The 11,296-nt window shown below is 29.8% G+C and overlaps 1 protein-coding gene across 1 annotated transcript in view; it reads right to left on the reverse strand.

The window, feature by feature from the left end:
- Positions 1-242: 242 nt before the first annotated feature.
- Positions 243-11,296, reverse strand: part of LOC106462324 (trafficking protein particle complex subunit 6B-like) — a 17,302-nt gene continuing 6,248 nt past the window's right edge. The window contains exons 2-6 of the mRNA XM_013922228.2: positions 9,650-9,711; positions 5,175-5,292; positions 4,792-4,875; positions 1,062-1,155; positions 243-730 (exon numbers count right to left, since the gene is read on the reverse strand). Coding sequence (XP_013777682.1) covers positions 699-730; positions 1,062-1,155; positions 4,792-4,875; positions 5,175-5,292; positions 9,650-9,711 — 390 coding nt within the window. The 3' untranslated portion in view covers positions 243-698. The remainder of the gene's footprint in view (positions 731-1,061; positions 1,156-4,791; positions 4,876-5,174; positions 5,293-9,649; positions 9,712-11,296) is intronic.

Here is an 11,296-nt window from a genome sequence, read left to right on the forward strand (position 1 = left end):
AAGAAATATTTCAGGAATAATTATCCTTGGATTGTGATGGTTTTCCAAGTATAACAAAACTTCTGTTTTTTGTTTACATTACTAAAATTAATTAAATGAAGAATGCCATATTTTCCTATGAAGTATATTGGTGGTAATTGCTTAAAATATACAACATATGTATTCAGATGTGTACAAATAAACTGGAAATTGTAAAAGACATTTTGCTTTTAGACCATTCCTGATTGTATTAACACATTCAATTAAGAAAGACGTCATTTAATTTGCAAACTATAACAAATAAATCAGTAAAAAGTATACATTACAACCTTTACTAACTCTGTTTTGTTTAAGCACTTAAACTTTTAATCACAAGATTCGCTCACCAAGGTTTATCATTCTAAAAAGTCTTGCAGAAGTTTGAGGGGGGGGGGCTGACAACAACAATTTCAACCTTTTATTTATGATAAAATGTGTCATTTATTTTAACTGTAGTTTGAAATATTTACATTTGGCTTAGCTGTATAAATAGTGATTTGTTCATTTTTATAGCTGATGTGCTAAATAGCTAAATGACATGTGAGAGGGGTAGAGCAGTTTTATAACAAAAAATTAGATGTGGTATTAAAACTATATTTACTTTTACATGAAAACCTGGAACATAAGTTAACTAATCTGAACCATAAAAAATAGTCCTTTTTCTACACGTCATCTTTCACTTATATTCTTTGAACCTGAACTTGAAATTTACCTGAAAAGGAAAAGAAAATGAACATATTTTACAAGTAACAAAAGTACCTTATGATACATTGAACTTTTTCCATTTTGATAAAAGTATGTTTTTTCAGATGTATTGCTCGTTAAGTTTTTATTCAAAGATATGTAGCATAATTGAAACTTATGCTCATGAAAATTTGCTTTGATATAAAAACTGAAGTTTATCAGTTGTAATAAACATATATTGTTTCAAGATCTACCTTAAAATTATTATTAAAAATTTCAATAAGTAAATAACAGGAAAGAAAAGACCAAATGGAAGTAACACTTCATTTGACTTTCACTATTTGAAATTAGGTACTTACAAGCTGGAGGAGAGGAAACTTCAGCAGTGACAACACACTTAATATCCAAGTTTGACAATGCTCCACGTATAACTCCACATGAGAAAGCTAAATACTGAAACATATATGTTTCATTATCTTCCAAGCCAACTAAAAGGTTTAACAGTAACATATTTTCATTCATTTTTTTTTAGCAAGCCAAAATTACATAAGATTCAAAATAGATAGAAAGCCATTTATTACAACCTTTGTTAAAATGTTTTACACATACATCAGTAAAGCAACAGTATCTATCAATTGAATTGAAAGATAGGATTTTGACTTGGTATTACATTATATATATTATATAAATCTACCTGTGAAATTAATGCTGGTTATCAGGTTTAAGACCAGTAAACATAATGAAAGACCACCACAGTTATTATTAAAGTAGTGATTGTACAATGACAGTTTAATTTTTCAAGCAAAATCTGCCCCAAAATCCTAAGAATTCAGCTTCTTTGATCATATGTTGTGCAACAACACACTATTCTCAATCATGCATGTTTTCATAAGCCTCATGTAAGTGCCTGTCTCCTTATATATATATAAAGAGCCACTGTAGTACAATATCATGTGAAATTTGAGAAATGGGCCATTTGATAGGTGTGTGGCATTTCTATTGTCAAAACAGTCATGAGTGTGTTATGTCACCATGTATATCATATTTCTCAGTGTATCTACACAATTGTTTCTGAATGTGAATGGAAATGATAGTTACTAAGTATGTTAAGAAGTGTCAACCTGGCTTAAAAGTATAAACTTTTTTGGTATTTGTATGCAGAATATGTGGAAGAGTTTTACAATAGACTGTAGGTCAGAGAAAAAATGAATATCTGCAAGTACTAAATATTCTTTGGTGAAGTATACAATGCAAAAACAAAACAGAAACAGAAGCAATTACATTATCTGAGATATTAGAAATATCAAGTAATTCTTATAAAGATACAGATAACACAGTTAAAGTATGAAATTCCTGAATGAACTATAAAGGTTCCTTTCATGAGAGCATATAATGCAATCTGTGATACATTAAGTAATTTTGCATAAATATGAATTGTATGCCTAACACTATCCAAACTTGTACTTCCTTCCTCCTTGTAGTTACTTAAATATTCAGATAATTTTTGGCTCAATGATTTATAGGACTTAATTTCTGATACACCTGTACTCTGAAAAATACATTTTTTACAATAAGTATAAGTTATTGTAATTAAGGACTTAAATTGTAGTTTTACTAAAATAATTTTAATTATTTGTCTTAAATTGTAAAATAACAGTTTTTTTTTTAAGTTTTAGTTTCACATTTATTTGTTGACAACCTAATGATGCTGCAACTTATATAATCTGTGTAGTGACCTCTAATGATGAAATAATAAATTAATTACATTTTTCAAAAGTTTTTGATATTGTAAATTGTGAAGTTCAATAATTACTTTTCTCTAGCATGATTAACGCAAGAGTCATGTTACGGATTGTATAACAAATACAAATTTTGTGTCATAATGTAAAGTGCTAAAAATGTTTTTCTCTACATTAGTCTACTATTCGTGTTGTTAATAAGGCTAGCACTATAGCATGGTACCAATTAAGTGGACCAGTGTGTTTAGCAATGCAAACCAGTAAAACTTCTAAGATACTGGGCAACAGTTAACCAGCAAATTAAAACATAATTTCACACAGTGCATAGTATTAAACGCAAGTGAAAAAAGTATTAAAAAAAATGAAAGTGTAGGAGTGGATGCACTAAAAAGTGAGGAAACAAGATAGGAATGGGCATGATGTGATGAAATTTCCTCTGTACAACCTCACAAGAGGGTGACTACAACATCCACTCCATGTATACAATAAGCCAGGTGGACTAAACTTATCAAACTTAGTTATGCTTACCATACAATGACTAGAGGTTTCTGTGAATCAAATTATTGGAAGCAATACATGCACTGTAAAGCCTGTTTATATAACACCAGAAGAATCAGATATCCATGTGGACTCATAACTTGTATGTTTTTTTTTTCTTTACAACTTGCCCCTCCTTTTGCAATTGCATGAGAAGACAATGGGATTTTGTACATTAGCTTTATAGTTGGATTAAAATACAAAGGTAAACAAATCTAAGAGGTTTCTGTGTATCAACACTATGGATTCATTAATGTCTATACAAATTAGAAAAATCATAGACACACACTTTTGTATTCACCCATAAGGATATCTTGAAAAAAGTGTACAAATGAACAGTTAATGGTGAGAACTGTGTTTGACTAAGTTTGTGTCTTATTCTTTTTATAGTTTTCAAATGCAAGTATTTGAAATATCAAGCTTATATTTTAAGTTGACCTTACCTAGTTTTTAATAACATTATCTTCTGTGACAGAAACTTTAGTAAAATAATTTTTGTTATTTATTAGAACTTTGCTATCATAAATTTTATGTTAATACAAGTATGATAAAAAATTTTTAATTTTATAAAAACAGGTAAAAGTCCATATATATGTAACCTAGTTAGCTATAGTAATATAGAAAGTTTTAATGCTACAAAAAGTATTTAAACAAGAAAGTCAAACTACAAAAACTGAGTTACTTAAAATGTAAAAGATTTTTAAAATTTTAAGTAATTCAGTTTTTGTAGTTTTGGATTTCTTGTTCAATACTTTTTGTAGTATTAATACTTTCTATATTACTATAGCTAGCTAGGTTATGTATATATCAATCCTTACTTATCTTTATAAAATTGAAAATTTTTTTATTAGCTATAATTTTGTGCATCAACAATACCAAGCATGGGGCCTACATATACCCAATTCAATTTTATTACTCATCAGGATCTCTACCAACCTATCCTAAAATCTAATTATATGCCCAAAGTAGCACATCATCCATTTCATGTATATATATATATACATACTAGTATCCTTTTCATACAAGAAAGGAATCGTTGGGACCTAGGACAGAAGAGTAATGTGAAAGAATTAGAGTGATAAGGTTCTTAATTTTTTATGGAAAAGTCACTTACTTACTTACTTAGGTGAAAATTCATTCAAATAGTGAAATTTGATTCACTTCACAAACACGTATATAGTGACTTAGGTGGCTTTATAAGTACAATAAGCTTTAGTTTTGCTCAGCCAATACTGTGAAATAGTCATTGTTAATATTCAGACAATTTAAAGGTGGTTTTAAATGGGCAATTTTTATGGCTGACATTTTGTTTTGTCACAATCCCTACTATTAAGTACTGCCATACTTAATTATAAGATGATACTAAACTTAAAAAACAACAACTACCATTTATAAACTCCTCAGGTTGAGTTAGTTGAGTCAGTTTGATGAATAAATAGTACAGCCATAGAGTTTTGGAGCCAAAAAATTTGTGTTATGTTCATATATGTTATATACAATCTTGAAGCATTTCCTTAAGACATGTATATATATATATATATATTTCCAGCTTACTTAAAGAATTAACACATTCTTCATAAGAAACCATATTAAATAATAATTTGATTGCAGATGTAAAATGCTTTATAATCATAACACTATTCAAATGTAATGAATGCCATAAGTTTTATATCTCTAATATCATAGTAATGCATAAAAACAAAGTGCAGTTATCTTAAATGACATCATTAAAATAACCTATGATTGGAAGATTTACAGTAAATAATACCAATAATGATATACTTCACAGGTGTGTATTCTAACATTCAATTACCTTACACGTTGATTCAACATACTGTTTGGATTGGGAAAGTTGAGTAAGAAATCTGAAACTGTTGTCTTGAAGAACATAAACTCCCTGTAAAAATTGAGTAAATAGTTAGAACATTTCTGAAACCAAACAAAAAAAGTAAATAAATAGAAATTAAACTTTTATTGTACTTTACTCATTTAAAAAGTATCAATAACTGCTATATTAAAATATTCCTTATGCAACTGTATTCAAAATAATGTTAATATTCTTTTATTCTATATGCAACAGCCAATATTTTAATAGTTAGATTCACTGAAAAGATGTAAAATATTTTGAATATACCTTTATATATGATCCTCATTATACATTTTTATGTGACACTCAAAGAAATGCATTTTGATTACCTGATGGTTGGTCCTTAAATTATCAATCTGTTTTTTGTACATCCATAACCAAAGCTCCTTACAGATGAACTTCATTGTGTCCAATTCATCCTTAAACCTAGGCCAGTCTTTGGTCAACCTGGAGAATGACATATGTTTGTCTATATTTATGTAATATAAACATAGTCTGTTGATAAAAAGCTTGAGGATATTTATGTTATTATTAACAGATGATATCTGTAAAAGCATTCAAATTCTTGTAACATATATAACAAGTAATAAAAGACATTTTGTAAACATTAAATGATGTAGGGATGGCAGTGCCAAAAGGAATGCAAACAAGAATATAGGAATGATACAGTTATATATAGATCATCACTACATGACTTTCAATATTAAAATTTAATGTTACACTGTAAAATGAATCAGTAAAAAATGGTTATGAGAGTAGTGAGAGTCTGTAATAATCAAGCCATGTTTTGACTTAAGTTGGTTTTCCTTGTATGTAAGTCCTAGGCTCTTAACTATACTTCGTTTGTGCTTAACCTGACACGACCATGATATTATGATAAACAAACTGCATACCAACAGTCAGGAATTTATAATTTCCAACTGCAGTAATATTAAAGTCAAGTATGCATATAAAAAGGATAACTTCATAGGATAATGATAACAACAGAATTTTTTTTTAAATTACTACTAAGTGATGGCATCATACACTGCCCAGAAGCACATAAAGTAGATTTAGGTTTAAACTGACAATACTGATAAAATAGTTGTAGAATTATCACGACTAAAACAAGAATAAGAAAGATGAACAATTTGGTGGGTTGGTCACTTTCTGGTTTGGTATCTTAGCGATTGTTTCTTCCTTTGTTTATGGGCTTGTTGGGTAAGGAAACAAGTGAAAGTGAGTGGCAATCATCTTTTAAAGTAAACTCTCCATCATTGTTGATTTGTAGCTTGCATATTTGTTTTATGCCTATCGAGTATTTTGGCCATCCTTACATATGGAGTCTACCGACTCTATGATACTACATCATTATGATAAATCAAACCCTTCTACAAGTTTATAACTTCAAACATAAATGTAATTCTGTCAAGAAAAAGAAAAATGTGGATCTGGGCTTCAACCTTATCATCCCAGCTGAGGTGATTCCTAAATGTATACAGCACTAATATATCAATGTTAGTTTCAATTATCTCAAACACTAGATTCCCAGGAATGGTTTATTTAAATATTATATACAGAACACAAAACATAATTCAGATAGATTGGATGACTTTTATATGCTGAATGGTAGTAAAACAGTGTTTTATAATACTACAAGTTACTAAAGCTAATTATTATAACACCATACACGTAGAGAAGACTGCTAAAAGTAGTAAGTGGTTATTAACATACATGCAAGGTATTGTTACGACAGCAGAAGTCACGTGATGAGTTTCTAGAAGGATCATGAAGGCCCGAGTGCATTTGAGATGCCCTCTTTTTTAATATATAAGCCTGGCGAGTAAAACCAGCATGATAGGCAGATAAATAGAAGAGATATAGATAGATTGAAGATAGAGATAATTGAGTCAAGCGAACAGTAGGCACCGTAAGTAAAGTGTGTGAATCACTATGATTTATAGCGTGTGTTATAAAGGTTGTTAAGTTTAAAGTGACTGTGGAAATTCGGTATATTACAAAGCTGTATCGAGAAAGAATAAACTAGTTTTAATTAAGGAAAGAATTTATGCCGGAAATTAACAAACGACCAGATACGTAACAGTATTATATGATTTATATACAACAGTGATATTGAGTGACATTTATACATGGATGATTATTTGTCAAATTTGCTAAATTGGTTCCTCACACAATGTTCCAAGCATCTAACAGCTTTGAGCACTTGAATCAAAGCACTTCTAGATCTTCTATGAACCAAAGAATACAAATCCACAATTTAAGGTTTTTAGGTATTTGAAATTGTCAGGGATTTAGAAAATATACTTATGGGTGGCAGAAGGAAGAGACTGGAAAAGGTAACTTTATTATTCAGATTAATAAGAGTAAGACATGTAAAATGGTTTGAGGTTTTACTTGCTATTAGTTTAAATGCTTTTGAAAGTTAATTATATAACATACATATGTGAAGAAATAGGTTTGGCTTGATTGGTTGTTTTGGTAGGTAATGGTTTGAATTTAATGAGTTAAGTGACCTTTTATTACCTTGATCTTTTTTATATTCTTAACTAAAATAATTTAAACATATGGAGTTTCAATAAAGTCACTAAGGCCACAGATCTAGCTAGCTTACCAGGTCTTCTACAAGTAAATCCTCTAATCGATTATTCAATCTTTGGACCCTTCTTAAAATTTCCTGCCCATACTGTCCTCGGGACCCAGGAATAAACTATAAGACAATTTCTAATTACATATTTGTAAGACTTCTTTAATATACTACTATTAAAAACTGTTTGATCCAATATGTACTTAAAAATTAACAATCTTCTACATTACTGCTACTAACCTATCTACCATCTCATTGACATCCTAAAAATCTAGCATATGGTGAGGCAACATCCAGATCAAGTTTCCTTTGCCTTTTACAGATACAAACCTTTCAGTTTATTTTATGAAAACATCAAAACTTTTTCCTTCTCTACATACATTACAAAATTATGGATCAGACCCAGAGGTTTTCTATTTCCTTGAATATTTTGCAAAGGATATGAAATCTCAGTAACTACCTTAACAGAGCTCCTTTAACAAGTCAGGGGTCCTGGTCAAAACACTGTCTAACTAAATTCACTACATATTTACATCAGTGGAATCCTGAAGAACACATCAATATGATCTTAAAACTAGCCTTTCTAGAATGAGGTAAGAAGTTCATGATATTTTCTCTGGCTAACACATTATAAGGCAGTTTCTATTTCTTTGGTATAATTTTCCTCTGTGTGTTTATTAAAACAGATGCAATAAACCAAAATATTCCACATTATTATAACACAACATATAAATAATGGATAATTTGGTCCTTCAGGACTGTCAATACATCTACCTCCAAGAAAAAAAAAAAGTGAAAATTAAACCCATCCAACAACTGCAGCCTTGTCTCTCTTTTCCACAGCATAAATTTGTGTTCTATTGTCTTCAGAAGTCAACACATTGAAATCAGATATGTTTAACCTATTGATCCAGCCCAAAGATAATCTTGTAAATTTCAATAAAATCACTTCTAACCCTTCTTTTCTCAAGAAAATATAAGTTAACAGATCTTAACCTATTCCTGTAAGATAACCTTTCCATCCCTAGAATTATCTTAGTAGCCTTCATCTGAATATTTTCCAAAGTCAAGATTTTTCTTAGGTAAGGAAACCAAAACTTAGTGATTTATCTACCACTATGCTGAAATCCTTTTCTTCATTCATGCTACTTAGTTGGTCCATCTATGTTAAACATGTGATCCAAATGATTACAATCAAAATGTGTTACCTTGCACTTACTGTATTAAAGGTCATTTGCCAACTGTTTATCCAACTTACCAACTGAGTTAATTCAGTCTTTCTGTAATTCAAAATTCTCAATACAGTTAGAAATACCCATGCAACAGTTTTATGACATCAGTAAACTTTACTAATTATTTTCATTTCAATATCATTAACAAAAATAACAAAATGCAAAAGCTCATACACTGACCCCTATAATAAAAACTTTTTCCATGTCAAACACATACAAAGAACAAATGATGAAAAACACAGAAAATGGAATTATGAAATAAAATGTTTCTATAAACAAACATACACTGGACAAACTGGAAACCTATTTGAGACAAGAATAAAAGAACATAACAACTGCACAAGACTGACAAATACATAGTATTCTGCTCTGACAAAACATGCCATGTTAAGAAAACATAACAAAGGTCCACTTTGACAGAAATCCATCAATAACAACTTTTTGCCTTCTCTCATCAAGTGACCCTTCAAGGAAATTAACTAATCTTCTTCCCAACTCCCACCATTGTAGCTTTCTTACTCAGTTTTCTGCATGACACCTTATCTGAAAACTTTTGGAAATGTACAAGTAAGCTAGTACACTAAGTTCACACTTGTACCATCATTCAAGTAACAAAAACACCCTTAAGTTAAATAATAAGTAAGGCAATGTTTCCCTTGAGTGAAGCCATGTTGGAAATGTACTTGTAAGTTAGTATACAAAGTCCAAACCTTTGGATCATTCAAATACAAACATTTTCAAAAATGGTTAACTAACAAGTAAGGCAAGGTTTCCCTTGAGTAAAGATGTGTTGACTCTCATTTATGATATCATATTTCATTAAATTATTACACAAGGTATCTTTCAATCAAAAACTTGCTAAGCCTAACTCACAGCTTTCATTACATTTCACATTTATGACAAACTGAACAATTTGTTGTATTACACTTTCTTTTGATTCAGATTATTCCTGAATGTAGTCCAAAATATATGAATTTCTACTAATTACCTTTCTACTAGACGATAGCCAGTGTAGAAACCAATCTGCTCAAGCTTAGACATAGTAGATTTCTAGATGAGAAGTATGAAAACAAAATATTAATACATTTCAAATCTGATTATGCTTGACTAACCATATTTTTTACTAGAACAAACCAATATTATATAATTGTTCCTATGTTAAAATATATTTTAATCTGTTTAGACAATATCTGGTAAAACCATCAATCATATACCATAAATAAATTATATATAGTGGAGTTAAGTTACAATTAAAAAAGTATTATTGCCATAAATGTTACCCATGGTGGTAATTTGTACTTTCTAATATTCATGTAACTGTAGGAATACTGTACTGTTTGAAATGCTATAAAACGTATTTGAAACAGAAATTATTAAATATTTATTCAAAATCATTACAGTTAAGCGTGAAAATTAAACACTTGTTACTGTTTTGAATGGCAATAGAGTACAAACATTTTACAAAAGTAACAAAATGTCTGCTCCATTAATGTTTACAATTTATTAAACAAAATGCAGTATAAATAAATTATCATTTTACTAAGTAATCACCTTTCACTTTTTAAATAAAAAGCATCTCATTCTATGTAGTATTTGAAAATTTTTTAGCTCACCCAAAACACAAGCTGATCACAAACTTGTTAAATATTGTCTAATAAATATTTAATTGGTCATAATACAGTAGCATTAATTTACAAAATAAACCACTTATTTTTTGTATGACTTAACAAGCTGCGTTGAAGAAAACAAGTTTAATTTTTCCTGTAAGATTCTTCTACATCTACTTCTCACCACCATACTGATTCTCAACCAACTGCTAGATATTCTCCTCCTCTTCTATAAATGTGAAAATTTCATCAAAAGAGTCAATATCCAGACTCCTTTTGAAGTTGACAAGTCAAAAGTGGAACATGCAGAAGCTTGGCTTCCAGTCTGAGGTTCTTTGGCCATGTTCTTGAGATTGTTTGTTACATCTATATTAATTAGAATGCCAGTTCTTTCTGAAGCAAGTATGTTGTATTACAGCTTTCTCTGAAGTAAGTCTGTTGTAGTCTAGTTTTCTTAGGAGTTTGTTGTGCTTCTTTAACTGCACAAATCCATATGTACTGAAGAGCTGTTCAGTTACTGCAGAAGGTAAAGAGACACTGAGGATAGTGACAGCTATCTTGCTTAGTGGAGATGGTTCACACATATTCTACCATATCAGAACACTTCCATTTTTCAAATATTTCCACACAAATGGTTTGGCTCACAGACATTTCTTGTTCATATATTAATCCATGTTAGACAGTACTTCTCTCTATTCAACATCAGACTTAATTTCTTGACATCCCATATATGAAATGCTCCATTGAAACCTTTTGGGTAGACTTGTATATGCACAGGACCTGGAATTATGTGGCCACATGAACTGAAAGAAGTGAAAGATCCTTATGTTTTATGAAGGAATCAAGGATTTACTTGTTTTTAGAGGTGATGACAGAGAAGTATATACCTTAGTCTTCAACTGCTTTTCAGGATCATTAAAAAATAGGAAAGGAAAAAAAAAAGAAAGAGATAAATTTAAGTTATAATAAGTACGTATAGTATAAGAAAGTAAGTAGTAAAGTAACTAACTTAAAGTTAAAAGTAAAAA

Source organism: Limulus polyphemus, unplaced genomic scaffold (genome assembly GCF_000517525.1).
Source record: "Limulus polyphemus unplaced genomic scaffold, Limulus_polyphemus-2.1.2 Scaffold1142, whole genome shotgun sequence".
NCBI lineage: Eukaryota > Metazoa > Arthropoda > Merostomata > Xiphosura > Limulidae > Limulus > Limulus polyphemus.